The sequence below is a fragment of the Glycine soja genome, chromosome 3, assembly GCF_004193775.1.
Source record: "Glycine soja cultivar W05 chromosome 3, ASM419377v2, whole genome shotgun sequence".
NCBI classification, from domain to species: Eukaryota; Viridiplantae; Streptophyta; class Magnoliopsida; order Fabales; family Fabaceae; genus Glycine; species Glycine soja.
This window is the reverse complement of record NC_041004.1, coordinates 16,231,811-16,255,264: the sequence shown is the minus strand read 5'-3', so window position 1 is coordinate 16,255,264 and position 23,454 is coordinate 16,231,811. Positions and strand designations below refer to the sequence as shown.

At 35.6% G+C, this 23,454-nt stretch overlaps 1 protein-coding gene across 1 annotated transcript; it reads left to right on the top strand.

Annotated features, from left to right (window-relative positions):
* The first annotated feature begins 16,315 nt into the window (after positions 1–16,315).
* On the top strand, positions 16,316–22,851 carry LOC114406203 (2-oxoisovalerate dehydrogenase subunit beta 1, mitochondrial-like). The gene is made up of 13 exons (XM_028368845.1): positions 16,316–16,822; positions 17,953–18,064; positions 18,413–18,448; positions 18,550–18,609; positions 18,683–18,740; positions 18,828–18,925; positions 19,764–19,853; positions 19,937–20,005; positions 20,110–20,196; positions 21,570–21,665; positions 21,750–21,827; positions 22,339–22,425; positions 22,535–22,851. The coding sequence occupies exons 1-13, from the start codon at positions 16,653–16,655 to the stop codon at positions 22,568–22,570; spliced, it is 1,077 nt and encodes a 358-aa protein (XP_028224646.1). The 5' UTR covers positions 16,316–16,652; the 3' UTR covers positions 22,571–22,851.
* Positions 22,852–23,454: the final 603 nt, after the last annotated feature.

Sequence of the window (23,454 nt, the reverse complement as noted above, 5' to 3'; positions counted from 1 at the left end):
TAAAAAGTATATACATGTTGTTGGTATAGGTAGTACCGATTAATTCCTTTAAGTTATCCTCAACCGCGCAGTCCCATACCTGTACAATATTTGGATCCCTCTCATTCTGATGTAATTCGATCAAGGTGTTACACTTCCCCACCCCATAAAAAATAGAAACCCTAGTTTTTAAATAAGAGAGAAGTAGAGACACAAGGAGATTTATGTTAGTTTATTTCTACCACTGAGACTATGTTTGGTTACTGCTAAACCACCAAGTTCCACTATCTTTCAACAAAGATACAAGTATTTTTCAATGTCACTTTTGACTCGTACACAAAGTTGATCCCAAGTTTTTCCCACCAAAGTATTGTTTTCTACATATCCATTTTTGGCTGATTGGCTCTAAAACAAATCAGTAGAATATGTTTGAAGAAAGGTGCATATAGACAATCACTAGTGTCTTACAGATTAATTTACAAGTTAATTGTCATGTCTTTTTCTTAGGATTTACAAGGGGTTTTTGGAGATTTATAACTTAAGAAATATACAAGAACAAAGAGCTTAAAGGTGGGAAACAATATTCAGGTCAAAATTTGTAGCTTCAACATTACAACTCTTTCGCTATTGTCATATCCTAATTTCGTCCGGGGACTATCGTTTGTTGATCTTCTGATCCTTGATAGCTGAATTGAGCTACTTGACACCAGTTGTCATGCAATCCGAAAGGTTTTTCGATGTTTTGGAAAATAATATGGAAAACACCTAAAAGAGAGGGCAAAGGGTCATTTAGAAGCTTTTTCTGACCCCTGGCTCGCCCAAGCCAGCCTCTGGCTCACCTAGGCCCCCAAAAGACTTAGGGGTGAAGTAACCAGCTCGCCTGGGTGAGTAAGGTTACTTCAGGTTGAAGTAAGGTTACTTCAGGTTGAAGCAATAGCTCACCTGGGTGAGCTGCAGATCAACCAAGTCCTCTCATTTCTTATAAATAGGCGTGAGGGGGCTAAAGGAAGGGGTCAGCCTTCATAGATTTAAAGCATTTAGTGAAATTAAGGAGAAGAAGAAAAAACGACGCCAAGGCATTTTCGAATCGCAACCGTGACCGATTCCTACATCGTTATTCGTTCATCAACTGGTTAGTATTCATTTCAAGGTTTTGAAGTCGCTCTATGCACCCCTAGGGGTCATTCTTGTTGCTTTGCACATCTTTCATCCCATTCTTCTACCATCAATGATCTCATTTCTTCATGTAAAGTGAATTTCAACCGATCATTTGTCTCATAATTTCATTCAATCCTTGTAAAAATAAAATTTCAACAGATCATTTACTTCACCAATAATCTTTTAATGAGTTTGGAGTTCAATAGGTGAAACCAAGATGAAATCAACATATAACTGATTTTCTCTTCATTAAAATCACTTGAGATCATTTCAAGGTCCAATGCCTTAACGATTCTCTCTGCCTTTCAAAATTTAAAACATCTTTTCAAGGTCCAACGCCTTAAACAACTTTTGTTCGCAATTAAAATCAATCTTTCAAAAAAAACATAAAATCAATGTAACTCACAAACTTTCAGACTAAAGAACTACGTAGGTCTGAATTCCTCATCGCACCTGAGGATACATAGGAGCAAGGGCAACACCCTTGTCGACCCCCAAAAAAATAATAAGAAAAAAATATAAAAAGGGAAAATACAAATTTTTTTGAAGTCATGTTTTGCACACTCGATTAAAGGTTTTCATCCTTTGTGAACACCCTATCCATAAATAACTCCCGAACCCTCATTTTCAAAATCCGCAGACCTTCATCTTTTGGTTCTTTTCTAAGGTTTTCCTCGAATAAACGTTGGTGGTGACTCCACGCATTTTCTTCATGAGAAGACGCACCTTTTGCCCATCTGTTTTGGCCTTTTCGCACCCCCGCCGAAGGGTAGGTTGCGACAGTTGGCGACTCCACTGGGGACTATTAGAGAGTTAGGCCATTCAGTCAGTGTGCAATGTTTTTATCATGACTTCTTTTTTTATTTGTGTTCCCTTTTTTCCTTTTATCTTTTGTTTTGTCCATATTTGTATATAACATTTGATATGTTGTTGTGTTGGTGTGTGTTTGTCTATCGATTACATTCATAGTTAGAAATATCTTTTCTATGCACACATGGCACCTACACCTCGTACACAGATTGAGATATTAGGCCCTATACCCGGGTCTATGTGAGCCATAAGGAGTGGAGGTCGATATGTGGTCATGTTGGATTTTCGACTCGCTTGATAACAGTGAAGCCTCATCTAGAGTTTTCCTCTTTTGGTGATGCATTGTCGCTGATAGTCCTTATCGCCGCAATGTGTTACCTAAGAGGATGATATCTCTAGAAGCTAGTAAAGTTACATGAAACCATCCTTATGAATTATCACTAGAAGTGGACATTTGGATCCTTTCCTGAATTAGGGGCACATAGTAAACTCACTCTGGCATGTTCCTTGATCACATCATGCATCTCTTCATGGCATCGTAATGGACATATCATATTCATGCATTGCATTTGCATGAGTCATTGCACCATCATACATCTTCATTTACCATGCTTTTGTTCTGCCAACTGCATACATGTTATGTTCACTCATGCGTGATCCTTGCATTTTCCTCTACAAAACAAAAAAAACAAAAAAAAAACAAAAACCAAAAGAACAAAAGAAAGTCACAATGAATCATGAAAGTTTACACCACATTTTTAGTTACATGTGTTAGGTAACATGATGATGGCTATAAACCAACCATGTTGGGATTATACACTCATTTCTCTTAAAAAATTATTTAAAATCATGTGAACATGGTACCTAATGCATGGTTAACTAGAAAATGATGGTTCTTAGGGCATCTCATGTCAATTTCATAATTGCATTTGTCATGCATAGCATAAGTATGCCCTAGTCATTCATCTTTATGATATGTTGTCGAAGTATTGACAATCAAAATTTCTATTCCTTGGATTATGGGGTTGAACCAAGCACATGCTTTTAAGGAAAGGTTTGTTGAGTCAAGGTCAAGTACGGAAGTAACTAGCTTGAAAAAGTTGGGGTAGAAGACGGATCGAGTTACATTGTTTATTTGTCTACTGCCAACACACGATTGAGCTAAATAATTTACAGAAAAAATAAGGATTGTTGACGTCCATGTTTTATTTCCAATTTCACTTTGACAATATCTGACGAACAATGTTGTTTTAATAAAAATTTGAATTGATTCGACCCTATTTCCTACTGAATGTCTTGTGTAAAATTTGCAATACTTCGACAATGCATCATTCACATACATCCATGCTTATTTTTCTATTAACATTGGTGGCATTTCTCATTACATTCTTTCCTTGAAATCAAAACTTTAATCATTTTAATTAAAAGGAAAGAACGCGTTTTACAGTGCCCTTACCAAACATGTCCCAAAGTTAAAGTAATGAGTGAAATAGAGGAGGTGCAAGAGTAGCTGAAGGCCGACATGGAGGCCATGAAAGAGCAAATGGCCGCCATGATTGAGGCCATGTATATCATGAAGGAAATAATGGAAAGCAATGCAGTTGTAGTTGCCACTACAAGCGCCGCCGCTGAGGTGGACCCGACTCACCCATCGGGCCTCAATCAAGTAAATCCTCTAGTCTTGGATATGGTAGGTCAGGGAAGAGAAGCATTGGGAAGTACAAGCGGTCCCCATGTTGTGCAGAGCAAGATTTCTTTCCTACCATACGGCTTGCCTCCCAACTATTCACCACCCAATGCTGTACCGGTGCCCAATGAGGATGTCAATAACTCTGCACCCATACCCATTAAGAGTCAACAACCCCAATCTAATCATGCACATGTCTCTCAACCCATGAGGGAGACATATGAAGCACCCCGAGACCACAATCTAGCCGACGTCGAACCTCACCTCGGATATGCCACTGAGGGGCAAGCAGTTGGTTGTGTACCCCTGCCAAATACTTTTGAGGGCCCTCAATTTCTCCCACAACCACAACCCTTGCATTTTTGTAGTGGGAAGAGTCCTGCTATGGTGGAAAGGGGAAAATTAGATCATATAAAGGAAAGGCTAAGGGCCAATGAAGGAGGCGGAGATTATACCTTTGCTGGCATGGAAGAGTTGTTCCTAGTACCCAACGTGGTCATTCCTCCGAAGTTCAAGATGTCGGATTTTGATAAGTACAAGGGGACTACTTGTCCCAAGAATCACCTGAAAATATACTGTCAGAAGATGGGGGTGTACGCAAAAGATGAGACATTGTTGACACATTTCTTCCAAGAAAGTCTTACTTGGGCAGTCGTCACCTGGTACACTAATCTGGAACCTTCCCGAGTCTATTCTTGGAAGGACCTAATGGTTGCCTTCATTAGGCAGTATCAGTATAATTCTGATATGGCTCCGAATAGGATGCAGCTGCAGAGCATATGTAAAAAAAGAGCATGAATCTTTCAAAGCCTAAAGGTGGAGGGATTTGGCAACTCAAGTAGCTACCCAATGATGGAAAGGGAGATGATAACAATGATAGTAGACATGTTACCAATGTTCTACTATGAGAAGATAGTGGGTTACATGCCTTCAAGCTTTGCCGATTTAGTTTTCACTGGCGAAAGGATCGAAGTGAGTCTGAGAAGAGGAAAATTTGATCCATCCTACTTTGATGAATGAGGAGCCTGGGGAAAATGGAGAGAATAAGAAGGAGGGAGGAACCCATGTTGTGACTAACATTCCTACATGGCCAAATTTCCCACCAGCTCAACAATATCAATACTCAGCCAATATTAGCCCTTCTCATTACCCACCACCCTATCTGTGGCGTCCCCAAAATAATGACTGGTTTAATAGTAATGATTTAATTAACAAAAACCATGGTATTTTTTTTTTGTTTTCTTTTTCATTTCTTTCTCTTTTCACTAAAACAAGTTTTCGAAGGAAAATCCTCACTACAGAGTCCTGAATGGCCAGTTCACAACTCTGTTCGGAGTCATTTCTTTCTCACTGCTCATGATCTCTAAACTATTTTGCTTTTTCAAAAGAAAGAACGTACCAGCCATTACTTTAGGTCATCACGTGAAAATAAAAGAATAAAATACGGTCGATAAACTCTTTTACAAATAAAGTTACTAACGCTTTCTTTTCAAAGAACAAGATCGATCATAAATGCATTCATCATTTAAAGCTGTCCAAAATATGGGAGTTTTACAAAATATATAGTGTCATCTAGAGCAAAGGTGTCCATAGTGGTGGCTTCAGCCACATGTATACAATCATCAAATGCCTATACATCAGGTCTACCCATACAAAAACAAAAGAGTAAACCTAACAGTTAGTCCTAGATACACCCACCCTCAAAAAGTATACAAAACTAATCCAAAAAGCTGTCCACTAGGAGGAAGAGCCTCCGCTGATCGCCATCTCCCTCGGGCCGCTATCCTCCGTAGAGTCTGCCTCAGATGCCGACATGACTTCCTCGGGAGAATCCACCTCAAGAAGTGGATCCTCATCACCCTCTAGAAAGTCAAGGGCATCCACAGCAGGCTCAGGAGGTAGCTCCTCCAGGTCCTCCTCAGGGTCTTCCTCGGATGACGTTACCTCGATCACTTGAACGGGCTCCACTAGACGATATGGTGTAGGCGTGGGTAGTATCCACTCCACAGTGCGCTGAAGCGTCCGTGCAGGTTCATCTGGATGCACCAGAGAAGTAGCCGTGAATCGAATGGTGCCCCGAAATCGGCACCTCGTGTTGCCTTCGAGGGTCTCCCAAGCTCCCTCTAGGCACTCCATCTCTACTCGATCACGAATTAGCTGTGCCGCCATCACGATCTACAAGAAAGAAGAGAAAGGGGTAGACTCTTTCACAAGAATCTAACTGTGCTGCACACGATGCGTCTCATAAACACTACATGCAAAAAAAGGGGTATTTTAAGGCTTTCCATCTCTGGTAATCGATTACACAGCCTTGGTAATCGATTACCAGAGGCTAAACTTGAATTACACAGCCTCAGGACATGAAATATGCAATAATACACTGTGTAATCGATTACACATGCCTGGTAATCGATTACCAGTGACCCATTCCTCTGTGTAATCGATTACGCAGGCTGGTAATCGATTACCAGAGGCTCCCTAAGTTTCCTGACTTCGTTTTCAAGCCTGGTAATCGATTACACCCCTTGGTAATCGATTACCAGAGACCATCTTAGCCTCCTGTCCTCAATTTTAAGCCTTGTAATCGATTACTCACCTTTGGTAATCGATTACCAGAGGCCACAATCCACATATTACACAAAATTCACAGCTGGCCAGCCACCACAAGCCTCCTTGCTTTGTGGTCTTGTTTTCCTTTTATCTGTTGACTGCCAGGAGCTCGCCTGCTTAGGTACATCACAGGTTCTCACTGACCGACTATGCCCGGGTTGGGTCGGGATTGGTCAAGCTTGGTTTTGGGCAATAGCACCCCACCTGACGTCCCCAAGGTCTCCTGACCCCCGCGACATATCTCCAGGTACCACTCTGTGGTCAACAATAAAAGCAGGAAGTTTCACCCTTCAACACTTCCTCATCTCAAGCTTGTAGGATTATGGGGTACCCATCACATGTGGTACTAGGTGGCGGTCGGGCGATGGTGCACAACAAGTTTTCCACATCCACAATGCGCGCATAAACCCACCATCCCCTGTTGCCCACCTCCAACTGAGCTCACGTACTCCCACGTAGCCCATATCCTCGTTTCTCTCAACACCGGGTCCCCATCAATCCTCCCAAGCTTCCACAACATCTAAGCAAAACAACATTCACACAGCACAAGCTATCACAGCCAAGCAAAACAAAGCAAAGGCAGAAAACTCTGCCAAAACACCAACCAAAAATCACAGCTTTTCCCACTCAAAGACCCCAGTAACAATTCCTTCGATCCAATTTGTTAACCGTTGGATCGACTCCAAAATTTTACTGGAAGTCTATAGTGCATAAGCCTACATTTTGACCGTTGGGATCTACTAGCAAACATCCAGAACTCATTTTACATTACTCTTTCCACAACCAGCAAATACATGGATTTTTCTGCACTTGTGCAGAATTCTGCTGCACAATTTTACAGCAAAATCTGCACAAAGAGTATATTTCGAAAACCACACTTCCCCTCATCCAATCTTGCCCAAATCAATTCCTACAAGTCCCAATTCATGTATCAATCATGTCTAACCCAAAATCAAGCTTCAAAACACAGCAACACAGAATCTAGATGTCCAAAACCCCTCAATTCAATGGGTTTTCTAGGTTTGAAAAGTGAAATTTAGAATGAGGTAAATCCGAGGCAAACTCTCACCTCACACCAGTCCGTAACATCCATTTAGACTTGTTCAAACTGGATTTACACCTAAAATCTCACCGAATCAAAATTTGACTCTTCAACACCCAAATTTGTCCTAGCAATGGCTCTTTGTTCACTTTGGTCATTTGTTTTTCTCTCTAGCTCAGCCTAACCTTTCTCACATGTTCTAAATGACATTTCAAGCTAGTATTAACTCACTCTAACCTCCATTTACCACAGAATTCAGACTTAGCCTTCCAACTCTCAAAGTCTCACTCTTTTTCCACTCATAACATCACATTCTCACTTTCTAACCTTGGGTTAGTTCTACCCTTCATCTCTAACAGATTTCCATCAGCAATTTCAGCATATAAACATCACAAACATCATCACAAAAACCCTAAAACAGAATGGGTATGTCTAACTCACCCAAACATGGCAATTTCAACAAGTTTTCAGCAAATGCCTTCACAAATAATCATCACACAGCAGAAAACTAACAAAACCACCCATCATATCTCCCAAAACCCCATATCCACGAAATTTAAGAGAGAAAGAAGTCCACCCAAACCTGAAATTTCGAAGTCCCACTCGTAGCCACGCACTTCACGACTCCAAAAATGCTCTCCTTTCACGATTTGGGGCAGAAATGGTGGCCAAAGGTTGAAGCTTTGCTTGGAGCTTCAATGGAGAATGAGGGAGAAGAAAGGCAACGTGAGGGAGAGGGAGAGAGAAGGCTTCTGCAATGTTTTCTGCTGAGTGAAGAGAGAGAGAGTTGCTTTTTGGTGTTTAAAAGGCTTTTTCCTCTTTTCTTATTATTTTATTCAAGCTCTGCCACATGTCCCTATTTGATTGGAGCAAAAAGGGCCCACTTTCTCTTTTTGACTGTGACCCATACTCAGTCACAAAAGTGAGAAAAATCTGACCTTTGAAACGCTAAAATCCTGCCTCGGTTTGCATGCCATTTCTCTGGTTCCAGTTTCTCGCGTTTCTCTGCGTCCGTCGGGGCCAGTTTTCGAAAGTAAGCAATATGTATATCAAAACGCTCAGAATAAAACCCCGAGCGTGGTTCAGAGGTTGGTTTCGTTAAATTCTAAGTCGCACGCAAAACGATGATTTTTAACTAATTAATTAGGAATTAACCCATAACCTCCCAGTTATGGATTTCTCTCCCTTAATTAGTCCAACCCGCATATCTTGCCCCCCACTATTCCTATTTCTACCAAGAACATATCTATACATATACACTGAATAATACTTATATATATATATATAATCATTCCAAATACATCGTTTTTCGAAAATTCCGGGTAGAATTTCCAGGATGTTACACTATCAACCAAGAACACTTAATCATCCATAAAGGCCACCCCTAAATCATCCAATACCAAACACCACCCTTAACACAAATCAAAACACCAACCAGGGAAGGAGTTTTCCAGCAAAGAAGCCTGTAGGACCCACCCAAATTCTAGTGTCGTATGCTAACTTACTCCCATATCTACTCAATAATGCAATGGTAGCCATAACCCTAGCCAAGGTTCCTCAACCTCCATTTTTCCTAGGATACAACTCGAATGTAACATGTGCTTATCATGGAGGAGTTCCGGGGCATTCCATTGAGCATTGTATGACCTTGAAACACAAGGTGCAAAATCTAATTGATGTGGGCTGGCTAAAATTTGAGGAGGATAATCGCTTGTGAATTCTGACATTGGCAAGCGACACTATATATGGGATAGCTTGAAGGTTGTTGTTAGATGTCTCCAATAACTCATTAGGATTTCAAGTTTATACCATTACTGTAAACAACAGTCACAATGCTAATAATATGGATAAATTTGATATCCTTATCCTTGTCTCTCATTCTCTCACAATTACATCTTTGCTTATTTAACTTCCACTAGAATGTGAATGTAAGTCATTGGTTTGTTTTCTCAAGTGACCTACACTCCTGAGTTGATCTCCAAGTCTGTTCAATCAGAAATTGCTCGTTCTCCATGTTTGGTGAGGGTGTCGTAAATGACTAGTAAAGTAAAAAGTTAAAAAAAAATGTTTGATTGACTGTGTTCCAAGTCAAAAATAAGAAGTACAAACATTCATGTGACCTCATTTTATCATTCTTAAAAGTTTCTTTTTGAGAGAAAAGTGAGTTATCAAGAACAGGAGTCATTTTACTTAATTTTTCAATTGAAGATCTTTTAAATATTTCTCGTCCTTGAAAATTCATTTTCGAGAATTTGCACAGTTTCTTTCATTTTTCCTTGCTACAAGGTCGTGACAAAAAGCAACAAAAGATATCTTAGAGCCCTACACTAGGGTAATGAGAGGCACCATGCATGAGCCTCAAGCGAACCTAGAGGTAGATTAGAAGTTCTCACCCGTTAGGTCGAAAACCCGAAAGGGAAGCCTAGGCAAAATTGGCATTAATAAAAAAATGAAAAAAAAGAAGAAAAAAAAACAATCAGATGCGTGTTATTAAGGTTTTGTCCCAAAATTCAAACTACAAAAAGATCTAAGTCAAGATTTGAAATGACACATGGCCATGTTTCAACATCCCAAACACTAGATTATCATTTGCTACCCCCTCCGAGCCAAAGCATATTTGTTTTCTAAAAACAACAAAAAAAAATAGCAAAAGCAAAATAGGAACCCTGAGTAGGAACCACTGCTAAACCGGCGGGAAGAGCAATGCAAACAAGACATGCATGAAGTTGGGAAATAATGAAAAGAAAAAAGAAAATAAAATCCGCCAAATGCGAGTGAAGAAAAAAAAAAAGAGACAAAGATTTCCAGATTTTACAAGAAAGGCACAAAAGTGCAACGAAAGATTAATGTATAAGACAAAAGGAGTAGAGCCCAACCTAAGAGTTGAAAGGAACAAAAGGTACAAGCAACGCTCTCGAGGTTCTTACTAAATATAACCCTCAAACACTCTTTGAGCCTCTCTAATCCTTTCTTTCATAGCCCTCTTACCCCTAACCAGGTCACAAGCCTAATAAAGCCTATGTGGATCAAGGAATGACAAATTTGCTTTTAAGTTGGGATTCTGGAATGAAACCCGAGCACACTTGTGATATATATACAAAAAAAGAAAGAAAAACCCCTGAGGTTCACACTTGCACATTTGAGAAGAAAACTCATCCAACCAGGAGCTTGTGAAAAATGCCCAAAGACAATTGTGATAGTAGGGTATACCTGATGTTAGTCGCTTATGCAAAACTCCTTAGGATTCCTTTCTAATCTAAGGGTAGCCTTCGCTGTATGAATTCTTTCAGGATCAGTCCATGTCATTGAGTTTCAATGGGATCGACAGACCCTTGGCATCACTCTATGACCTTAAATCAAGAATGTTTCACTTGGTCATATACCAAAGTGTAACAATCCATTGCCATCCTTCAATGGGGCTCACGATCGATCCTAAAGCCTTGTGTTTTTTTGTTGTGCAGAATAATCGAAGTTTTTAAAAAGAAAGGGGAAAACCCTAGGATCAATATTTCAATTGATTGATTAAATGTCAAATGGCTCCATTGTCATCACTCCAAAATTGTCAAGTGACAAATCAAACAAAACATACACTCTGAGGGAATCCCCAAAGAAATTTGCAAAAAGATAGGATAAGGTTGCATAAGTTATCACATCTTTCAAAAAGAGACTGTTAATCTGTGTTTTCCACAAAAAGGAAAAAAGAGAAGCAAAAAAATCAAATCAAAATCAAATCACAAAAATAGGAAAGAATGTCATAAGCATTGTACAATTTTCCATTGCATTGCATTGTGGTGTACAAAGCCTGCATTTGTTGCATTTCAAAATAAAGGTTGCATGCATCTACATCCCCGAAAATCATGTTCATATTAAGTGCATATATTTTTCTTTATATACCTATTTCCCAAATCTAATCTTTTGAATGGAGGATGGGGGGCCCTCTCAAAGAGTCAATATTTTGCTTTCTCATAAGATTGAGCCCTTTGGTACTAGTACTTGTTGGCTTGTTTCACAGGACTCAAAGTCCTCGCTTTATCTTTCATAGGACTCAAAGTCTTCACTTTTATCCTTCATAGGACTCAAAGTCCTCGCCTTTATCTTTCATAAGACTTAAAGTCCTTGTCTTTATCTTTCATAGGACTCAAAGTCCTCTATCTTTTTGCTTTCATAGGACTCGAAGTCCTCTATCCTTTACTTTTCAAAGACTATCATAGTCTTTTGTCTTACAGAGACAATCAAGGTCATTTGCTCCTTTACTTTTCAAAGACTTCAATGTCTTTTGTCAAGACTATCACAGTCTTCTTTACATTCTAAAGACTTCAATGTCTTTTGTCAAGACTATCATAGTCTTCTTTACATTTCAAAAGACTTCAATTTCTTCAGTCATTTACACTTTCAAAGATGACAATGTCTTCATTTACATTTCAAAAGACTTTAGTGTCTTCATTTACATTTCAAAAGACTTTAAGGTCTTCATTTACATTTCAAAAGACTTCAATGTCTTCGGTCATTTATGCTTTCAAAAGACAACAATGTCTTCTTTTACATTTCAAAAGACTTCAACGTCTTCAGTCATTTACACTTTCGAAAGACAACAATGTCTTCATCTACCTTTCAAAGACTTTACCATCTTTTGTCTTTATAGGACTCAATGTCCTTGTCTTTGTGCTTCGTAGGAATCAATGTCCTTGTTTGTGCTTCATAGGACTAGACATCCTTTGTTTCTATGCTTTTAAAAAAAAAAGAAAAATAAAAGAGAGGAACTTCAAGGTCCTCATGTTTCCTTGGTTTTTGCCAGTTGCCTGGTCAAATAGCAAGATCACTCGAACGAAATTAGTGTCCTTATCTTTACTTCCCTTTTATTTCCAATAAAAGATAAGTAAAGATGGCAACTTTCATACCCTAATTTCATTCGAGGACCTTCATTTGCTAATGTTTTGATTCTTGCTAGTCGAATTGAGCTGCTTGACACCAATTGCCGCACAATCCGAAAGTTTTTTCGACGTTTTGGAAAAGAATGCAGAAAATACTCAAAAGGGAGGGCAAAATGGTCATTTTTACACTTTTTCTGACCCCTGGCTTGCCCAGGATAGCCTCTGCTCACCTGGGCCACCAAATAACTTCATGGGGAAGTAACCAGCTCACCTGGGCGAGCAAGGTTGCTTCAGAATGAAGTAACAGCTTGCCTGGGCGAGCTGTGATGACTCCAAATGCTTTGTTTTGCTATAAATAAGTATGAAGAGGTCCAAATGTCCAGAATTGAGAGAAAGAAAAGAAAAAGAAGAAGGAAGAAGAGAAAAAGAAGCTAAATCGCTGCTGAATCGCAACTGCAATCGATTTCTACATCGTTCTTCATCTGGTTAGTGTTTGCTTTTAAGAATTTGAACACGATTCATGAACCCTTAGGGGTCCTTTTTATTGTTTTGTGCATCTTCATCTCTTTCTCTTATCATCGGTAATCGCTTTTCTTTTGTAAAGTAAGTTTTAACCGATCGTTAGTGCCGCAATTTATCTTTAAGTGATTGAAGATAAACAAAAAAAAAAAGCCAAATAAAACCAACTTGTAAACTTCTTCATTTCATCAAAAATCAAAAGATCGTTTCAAGGTCCAACGCCTTAACAATTCTTTCCACCCTTCAAACTTGAGAGGATCATTTCAAGGTCCAATGCCTTAACGACTCTCTCCTTTTTTCAAAAATCAAAAGATCGTTTCAAGGTCCCTTGTGAAGGGCACGTGGGGTGCTAATACCTTCCCCATGCCTAAACAACTCTCGAACCCTCATTTTCAAAATTCGTAAACCTTCATCTTTTGGGTTTTTCTAACGTTTTCCTCGAATAAACGTTGGTGACGACTCCACACATTTTCTTCATGAGAAGACGCACCTTTGGTCTATCTATTTTGGCCTTTTCGTACCCTGCCGAAGGGTAGGTTTCGACAGGTATTTATAGCTTCTTCGACAAGTAGTTGTTGTCTTTAAATGATCTTCATTTGTGTATGGTGTAGCATCTAGAGAAGGTGTTCGTTGGGAGCATTAAATGTTGTATTAAACACAAGTCCACTCTAGGCTAATACAACACTTTGCTTATCTTTTTTGAGGCACACTTCTTGTTGTTGTCTTCATTGGTCAAATCAACTTTTCTACAGTGGTGGCACATTGTTTTAGGTGAAGAGAGAGTTCAAACTTCATTGTTCTCATACTTTTTCATTTCGACGGATCCTAGGATGGATGTTCAAACATTCTCTACACAAAGGATCAAGAAATCAAAGCATTAGCTCAATCTTTAATGCTTCACAAAACTAACATTGGTCTGATCCATCACATGTAGTGTTTCTGGCAACTATCTCCCCTCTAATCCTTCATGATGGAATCATGACTTGAACTAGCCTCTGATTTGTTGTGGATGTTATGAAAATGGAGGGTTTTGAATCAGACATGAAAATGAAAGTGATTGCAATTTTGATTTGGATAACTTTCGTTGGGCTTAGCCCATTTTCGATCAATAGTTGTGTATTGGTTGTCAGTTTTGGGCATTGCATTTATACATTTCAGTTGTGTTATTTTGGTTTACTCGTTTAAAGCCAGTGGCAATTATGTGTGTTTTTGCTTTAGTAGTGAAACAACTTTTTTCTTACTTTAGCAATATTTTTTAATGCTTGTAATTCAAGCTGATAGTGATCCCATTATAGAAAATTAGTAAGTTTGTTAGGAAATTATTTAATTAGGGATAATATGCTCTATAATAAGATTTTTCATTTGTAATTTCATCCTTTTCAATCAATTCAATATGTTATCACATGAGTATCAATATGATATCTATCTCTCTTATTCATTTGATCTTCATCCCTATGATCCATGGATTAATAACAACATAACCATAATTTATACAACCACATTTATTTGTTCTAACCACTCATAATCATATTCACATATGTAGTTAATCGCATGTTATAGTAAATATTTTCATAACACTATTTCTATAAAAAAAATTCATAACACTATTTTTTTATAAGAATTTCATAACACTATTAACCTCTTATGTGATATGTAATGTTTAATAACCTTGTGACATTATCAACCAATTATAAAATAAAATTTATCATATTTACACATCTCCCTCGGTTGTTAGGTATCCCTACCATCATGTTTGAAGGTAATATTAGAGGATCGTTATCACAACCATCCTCAAGCCAAATCTGGTTAGAACAACTAGTAATACTTTGATTTCAAATATAAGTAAAAGAATCCATTGGGTGTTGATTTTTCATAAGCAAATTTTCAACTAACTTTACTTTATATAATGACACTATCTCTAAAATACTATTTATTTAATAAGGGTCTTAATTACAACAATTCCTTATTTTTTATATCAAATTCTAATAAAGGACATTTTAAAAAAATAACTTATTTTTCAGTTTGAGATGGATGTAATTAAATATTATTAATTAACATGAAATGATTTTTTTTAATATTTAAATCCTAAGTGAGTAATCTTAGAAATTTAGTCTCATAAATTTTGACTATCGGATATCTTATTCTAAATAAAAAAGTTAAAGGACCCCCACTTGTTACAATTTGTTTTTGTACTTAAATTAATCGGTAACTCTTTTAAATTATTTGAGAATTTTTAATAAAGTCTTTAAATTAAAAAAAATATAAATCAATTTTTTATTTGCAAAACTTTTATAATTGAGTTTCTGTATTTAGTTTACAATTACTTGAAATCATCATAAAAACGATAGTTTGTGAAGATTATTTTGATATAGACCAATGCTGCTCGAGGTTTGTAAAACCATTGTGGATCTTTCTCAAGTCTTTAATGTAGCCAATTTTAAAAACCCGAGGATTCAATTACAAAACTTTCGAATATCATGTACCCAATTATAAATCTTTTTATTTTAGAGATCTAATTAAAAAAATTCAAATAGTTTAAGTACCTACTCATTAATTTAACTTCTTCTTTTTTATCAATTATATTATTTAAATATTAAATCATTTATACATCATTATTTTTATTTTTCATTTTTTACCCTTTCATATGCAAGCGTCTTAAAATATTTTATTAAAATTAAAGAATAAAGAGACAATTTTGTAAAATAATTAAAAGAAATATCAAAAGTTATCCTACTTTTATTGTAAGAGAAAAACGGGGTTAAATTAATTTTTTTTAGTTCTCTAATTTATTTTTTAAATAAATGTGATCATTTAATTTATTTTTGTTGTATTTGATTCTTTATTTTTTTAAAAAGATTCTTTTTTTAGAAATATGTATTGTGTGACAATGTAAAATCACATACATAATTTTGAACCATCATAAATCATGATTTCTTGGGTCAAATTGATTTGATTTAAAAAACCATAGCACCAAATTAAATTTAAATAATAAATTAGAAGACTAAAATATTAATTTTGAAAAAACTAAAAATGTCTTTTAAAATATTTTTTTAATTAATTTAAATTTATTAAAAACTATAAAATTAAAAGAAAAAATGAGACGAAATTCTCAAAATTTTATCATTTTTAATAAATTTAACCAATTAAATAAAAAACATTTAAAAAGAGTGTTTTAAAAAGTGTATTTATAACATTTTAAAAAATAAGATAAGAATTTGCTTTCAATAATCACAGCTTACAGTTACAGGTGATCAACTGATCATAAGTGGATACTATGAGATAAGCGCTGCCGCGCTGGATAGGCACAGTGACTCAAACACAGACCAGACCTTATCTACTTTGTATTATTTATTTATTTAACTTCAATTTTCGGAAACAAAAAACGTTATTATTGTGTTTCTACAGTTTTTGTCTGTTTATTCATCCCAGTCATAAAAATATATTATAATAATCTTATTTGATTCTAAAATATCTTTAAAAAGATACACACATCACCTGCTGTGAAATATCTGTACGATTCACCATTTGATAGAGTTCAAAGAAATATAAATAAATAAATTGAGACGAAAATTTTAAATTAAAATAAAATATAAAAATATAATTTCATATTATTTTAATATTTTTTTTCTTTTTTTACCATCTTTCTCCACAGACCAACACACCCCCTTGATCATTTTTTAGTTTTAGAAATCATATCTTACACAATTTTCCTTCAGGGTTCAGATTTTACCCCCAATCAATGTTTCTCCCTCTAACTTTTTAATTGAATTTAATGTTTATATTGTTTTATCTTCTCGTACAAGCACTATACAGAGCAAGCTACGAAAGTTTCGTGTTCTTGGCACTCACAACAACTACCCCCAAGATTCAGAAGTTGAAGAGAAGAGTTTGATTATCAAATTGAAGTTCAAATCCGTTTTGGGTGGCTATTATTTCAGCAAGTTTGTGTCATCATCATCATCATTCATCAATAAACATGTCAACCAAGTTTGGAAGATTGGTGCCTTTGGTTTTTTCCAAGAGGGGATTTTCCACCTCCACCAGCGTTCAAAAGGGTGGTGGTGGTTCTGAGGAAGGTTTGAAATCATTGAACCTCTGTTCTGCAATTAATCAGGCTCTTCACATTGCCTTGGACTCTGATCCACGGTGGGCCCCTCTTATTTATTTATTTATTTATTTATTGAGGAGATATCTGGTGAGAGCATGATAGGTGATAACAGCAAAATCTTGATCATATATATTCATAAAATGATGATCACGATTGCTTTAATTTTAACCATCCATTTCAATTTATATAGCTAAAATTCCCTACTTTCCGGGTCTCATGTGGTGTCATCTTTCTCCTTATTTGTTTCATGTATTTATTTATGTAGTTTTTTTCCTAATCCTATATGTGTAGATACTCACACGAGGAAATCTTATTCGCTGTACTTGTTTTATTAGTTTTGGTGTGCATCAGTTGCATTGTTTTCTCTGTTAGTCTGGAAGGCGATTGGAGTTCCAACTGTGGAATCCATAAAAAAAAAAAAAGTCAAGAGTGGGAGACCGAGGGGGAAAGAAACATTGGATTGTAATATCTAACATCATTCCAAGAAACTTTCAATTCCTTGAGTTTTTTTATTTTGAGTTCAATACTTTATTTTAGATTAGGGGCTTCTGTTAAGGAAGTGATTATTTAGGTTCTATGTAGGATTCAATAGTGAAGGCTACAAATAGTTTCGGGTAACTCCCAAGTCTCAAGTCCCTTGCTTAGAACATTATTTTGAGATTTAATGGAATTGTGAATTATAATATAAACCAAGCTTTGTTCACAAAAGTTGATGTTGGAAGCTTTGTATTCAGCACTTGAGTAAACAAAGTCTATTAAACTATAATTTAGATATTATATATCTCAATGGAGCCTAAGCATGTTTGAAATGTTGTATGATTCTTTTTCTTTTGTTATTAATTCAATTGACAAACTGAAATTGATATAAAGTTTGTGTTACAACTTACAAGTCCCACTTTAAAGTTCTATTCATTGCACTCTGTATTTCAGCATCTAAATAAACAAACTCTATTGAAGTATTATTCATATACCATATATCTCAATGGAGCTTCAGCATGTTTGAAAAGTTGTATGATTCTGTTTCTTTTAATATTAACTTAATTGACAAACTGAGTTTTTGTGTTACATGTATAACTTTAAGGTTCTATCCGTTGCACTATTATGAGTTGTTTTTGGATAACATAAATATCTTTTGTACATCCTTATCTTCTCTTTCACATCATCGCAGTTCTTATGTTTTTGGAGAGGATGTAAGCTTTGGTGGGGTCTTCCGTTGCACAACTGGATTAGCAGACCAATTTGGTAAAAAGAGGGTTTTCAATACTCCACTCTGTGAGCAGGTATTTATTTTTACGTATTTCACATTGCCTCTGTGCTTCCCCTTTTCATTCTCTCCACCTATCTCTCATGTAAATATATATAGTTAAGAAGCACAATGAAAATATGGTTCTAATATTACATAATAAGAAGTAAATTCTAGCATCCACGAGAAGACGAAAGATCATTTTCTGTTCAAGGGGAAAAGAAGCATAAAAAAGGGTATCTTCCTCTGAAATTGTATCCAAAGAATTTGATTGTGCATTTCACTGTATTTCTTCTTTTTACACTAAGTATCTTTCTAATTATTTCTGCAATTTGTATATCCTAAGAATTGACTTAAATATTTTATGCTGCAATGCTATTCACAGGGTATCGTCGGTTTTGGCATTGGTCTCGCAGCTATGGTGAGTTTCTGAGATTAAAATAACTCTTTTCTACCTTTACCATCAAACCTTACTATAGTTTGATATATTTAAGCTACTTAATTATATATTTTGCCTGGCAGGGAAATCGAGCCATAGCAGAAATCCAGTTTGCAGATTACATTTTCCCTGCTTTTGACCAGGCAAGCCTCCTTCCCATGGCTTGGTTTAGTCAAAGCCTGTTTTGATTAGTAATTGACAAATTTTGGTTTCCAGATTGTCAATGAAGCTGCTAAATTTAGATACCGAAGTGGGAACCAATTTAATTGTGGCGGTAAGTTTCTTTTACTGCTTTGGTGTGGAAGTTTGGCTCCTCTCTATTTTCACTTGTTGCTTTAAATTTTTTTATGCATTTTTATAGGTTTAACAGTTAGAGCCCCTTATGGAGCTGTGGGCCATGGTGGGCATTACCACTCTCAGTCTCCTGAGGCTTTCTTCTGTCATGTTCCTGGTATCAAAGTATGGTGCTTTCATATGGACTTCAGTTAGTTAGATAGAACCTTATTTTTCTATACTTCTATTTCTTGTCCCTGTTTTTCAAATAATAAAGGCCACATACTATGTACTGTTTGATAGTTCAATAGACTATAGAAACGTTCAAATTCTAAACCAAAGGTAGTATGGCAAGGCAAGAGTTGAAATCCATGTGCATCATAAATTGCTCCCTCATTTCAAAAAAGTTGTAGACTAAGTTCTTAGATTGCTATAACATCTGAAAAGAAGATGGAAGTTATTAATGTATAAATGTATATTGAAATGAACCAAACATATTGAAGTAGACTGTTATTTTTATTAGATAACAGGTGCTTTTGACTAGCTGCATCAATACCAATGTTCAGCTAGCTGACATTCAAAATTTCACCAAGTCCCTTAGGGGTACCCATTTTGGGTTCTTTTGTGACAAATTAGGTGCACATAATCTGTATGCTCCAGCTTAAGAGGGAGAATTAGTGTATATATTTATACTAGGTTCTCTAGAATTTTGGTAGGTTGAACTAGAATAGTTAATAGTATACTTTATCAGGCTCGATAGAGCAATAAGTCATGGTCTATACATCATTTCTTTCCCTTAGGGTCATGCATTTTTCCATATTGAATAACCAGACTTTCCATACATCATTCCTTTCCCTTTTATTTTCATAGATTTGGATAATATATTCTGAAATTTATGGCTGTCTTGGGATTGCATTAGATGACATATCACTCAATTCTTGTAGGAAAACCAAATTTCTTTTAACTTTCTGTCTTTTGTACATAATTAAATTTTTCCCAAATGCCTCAATAGTTCCTTCTATAGGTGGTCATCCCTCGAAGTCCACGACAAGCAAAAGGGTTATTGCTATCTTGCATACGAGATCCAAATCCTGTAGTATTTTTTGAACCGAAGGTTGTATTCTACTAAAATAACCTTAATGAATTATGTGCACAGTATGGCTTTCACAATTTTAATCATGTGATTCTTGGTTTTAGTGGCTTTATCGTTTGGCTGTTGAAGAAGTACCAGAGGATGACTACATGCTGCCTTTATCTGAGGCCGAGGTACACCACATGTCACACTAAATAAAATAAGGAATAGAAGTTCTGCATAACATTGTTGATGCATTAAAAAATTTACTCTGATGAATATTGAAATGTGTATTCAGGTAATTCGGCAAGGAAGTGATGTAACACTTGTTGGATGGGGAGCTCAATTAGCTATAATGGAACAAGCTTGTCTTGATGCTGAAAAAGTAATTAGCCTTTGCATTGCAACTGAAAGCTCTTAAAACTTGTATTCTGCATCACACCATATTTTTGTTTATTTTTGGTTATGGTGGTCGAGTCATACTGGAGAATTTCACTTGATGCAACCTAATACACATGGTATGTAGAGTCAGTTTTTCCACAAAAGAACGGAACTGGGTTGCAACCTTGTATGCGTGATTGCATTAGATATGGAAGGGAAACCAATTTGAATAAAATTAGGTCTTGCGATCAAATAGCATAAAAAAAAAGTATCACGTATCTGTAAAGATTTATGACAAAGTTTAGTCAGAATTTCATTAGCGCAAATAAATTCAAGTATATACTTATCCAACATTTTGGAATACTGAACCATGAAAAATAAGGGGAAAATAGGCAACAAACAACAAATGATGAGTGCATAATTTTATGTCATGTCAATGAACATATGTCAAGGTGCAATTTTTGTTTAATGCAGCTGAGTAGGACATCAATTTGATAGGGGATATTCTATATTTTCCCTAAATACACCGAGGCCAGGCAGGAAAATGATTAGTTATGTTCCAGCTTGCATGGAATACATCCTCTGTTTCGGAGTAAATTGTGATTTTGAGAAAATTAGCTTATATTAGAACAATCATCTTAGCTATTTTAATACCATACCCAATATAAGAATCATCATTTCCCTTATTTAAACCCACAATGTAGTTTTCAATCACATACCATACTAATTTTGAAGAGGTTTGTGTTAGAGAGTAAATTTATTGTCCTACCTCTGGTCTTAACCACTTCACAAGAATTAAGAAATTTAGTTAATTTAGTTAGTGATATTAAGTTTGTCATTAATTTGTATAATTTTTCTAGAATTACCCTTAAAACTATGGGGATTTCATTCTCTTGTTTCTTTCCACCTTACTAATTAATGTATCACCAATTAAGTATAGTATTTTATATAAAAAAAAAATGGTAACTAATGCATTAGATAATTTGAAGGGAGTCTTATAAAAAGGACCAAGACAAACATCCCAAAAGGTTCTTATGAAAAGGATCAAAGGTAGTATTATTATACTTGTACTTGACCTAATTCATCAGTATAACTACATAAACAGGTGGTCTAACTAAAACAAGTGATATCATCCCATTTGCTGGCTCTCCTCTCTTATTTTCTAAGGACTTTATGATTAACTTGATATTCTTTTAAACTACTTGGTGTCAATTCATAATTTATGTGTTTACCGAAGAACAAAGTGGTTCTGTTCTGTAAAAGAAAGTTTGGCATTACTATTTTCCATTTCTTCCATAATATAAGGATTTCATTTGTTAAGTGGAAGTCTAGATTTTATCTTAACTGAGATTCTATTGCTATTATGTGATTCTTCAGGAGGGAATTTCTTGTGAATTGATTGATCTGAAGACACTAATTCCTTGGGATAAGGAAACAGTAGAGTCCTCAGTTAACAAGACAGGAAGATTGCTTGTAAGTATACACTATACTGTTTATAGAATAATACTGTAACCTATTTGGTATAACCTTACATGATGAATTGAATGTACGCTGTAGGTTAGTCATGAAGCTCCTATAACTGGAGGTTTTGGTGCTGAAATTTCAGCTTCTATTGTTGAGCGTTGCTTCTCAAGGGTATGCTCAGCCTCTTATTGCTATTTCCACCACATTGTGACACCCTATAATTAAATAAACAAATGTATGTATATATATATTATGAGAAATATTCTTATCTACAGATTTTCCTTTCTATTTCTACTCTCAACAAAGGGTAATGTTCATCTTCATTACCCTTCTCCACAAACTTTTAAGAAGTCTCAAAATTCACCACAGGCCAAACTGGAAAACCAACAATCAACACTTTACCAGAGTTGAAAAATAGTCACTAAAGGCTAGAGCCTGTGACAAGAAACTTCTTAACAAAAGGAAAGACCTAGAGCATCAAGCCTCCAAAATGAATAGTTGGATCTCAAAACACCAAAATCCCACCTTAAGGAATAAAGACATGGTTGTTTTGGATTGTAAAACTGTGCATACTTCTGATTCAATGAAAACTTCAACAAAATGGTTATACATATATGTCTTCAAATTTAACCAAATTAAACCAGGACATATTTCAAGCTTGTCTTTCTTTTCTGTGGTACAGTTAGAGGCCCCTGTAGCAAGAATTTGTGGTCTGGACACTCCTTTTCCTTTGGTTTTTGAACCTTTCTACATGCCAACCAAAAATAAGGTAACTTATTTGTTTGCCTGAATTTTTCTTCGTTTTTATTTATTTATTTATATGTGTCATGTATAAGAGCTGTCTGCACTGATACAAACTTCTTACTCATTCAATGCAGATATTGGATGCAATTAAATCAACTGTGAAGTACTAGTGAGCTTAATCACCATTTTTTGGTCATCTATAAGGTCCTGATGCCATTGAGTGATGCATTAGTATATTGCACCATGGAGTTGGAAGGTTATACAAAAATGAAATATAAATGATCAGCCAAAAAAGAACAATGGGCATGCACATGTAACACTATTAATTTTCTCTTACGAGGCCCTGTGTACTGAGAAACATCAAATATTTGAAGGGAGTGATCCCCATTAGTAAATCTCCTACAATAAATGGACGTTTTCCCTTTAAATGTGAAGTTGATAACTCAAATCAGTCAAATGTCTACGTCCTGCCAATTGTAGCTTGCACGATATATATATATATATATAAATTTCATAATTTTAGATACGTTTTTCAGACCTATTTCCGATACTAAGTAGCAATCAAAAATTTGTATCCATTTTTTCATGATATTATGCATGGGTCTTTATGGCGAATTGGCCTGATTCTATTGTGTCTTTCACAATGGAATCTAATAAGTGAGATATGAAATGTGATAAGTGAGATTTTATGTGTCATTTTCTTGTTCATTCTCAAATTGAATACAATTAAATTCATTTTAATATATAATGAATACTGATTTAATCATTGATTTCATTCTTTTATTTTTAAATTGATTTTATTTTTCATTAAATTTAAATTGTTGGTTCAAATTAAAAAAGGATAAATGTGTTAACATTGATTTTCTAATATATATTTGAATAAAGATTAATTTTAAATGAAAAAAATTCATCTAGAGTATAGTTTGAATAAAGATTAGGTTTAAATGCTTCGTCCCTATATTTCTTATTACTTCTATGAAAAATTTGTTTCTTATATCATTGAGTGCTTCTTTATATGTTTAAACTTTTATTTAAAAAATGCTTGTTTTTTACT

Bases quoted from the DNA above. Each gene is read 5' to 3' on its own strand.
- LOC114406203 (XM_028368845.1), top strand. From the start codon at position 16,653: ATGTCAACCAAGTTTGGAAGATTGGTGCCTTTGGTTTTTTCCAAGAGG. The intron at 20,197-21,569 runs GTAATTAGCCTT...GTGATTCTTCAG, and splicing joins CTTGTCTTGATGCTGAAAAA to GAGGGAATTTCTTGTGAATT. The intron at 21,828-22,338 runs GTATGCTCAGCC...TCTGTGGTACAG, and splicing joins TTGAGCGTTGCTTCTCAAGG to TTAGAGGCCCCTGTAGCAAG.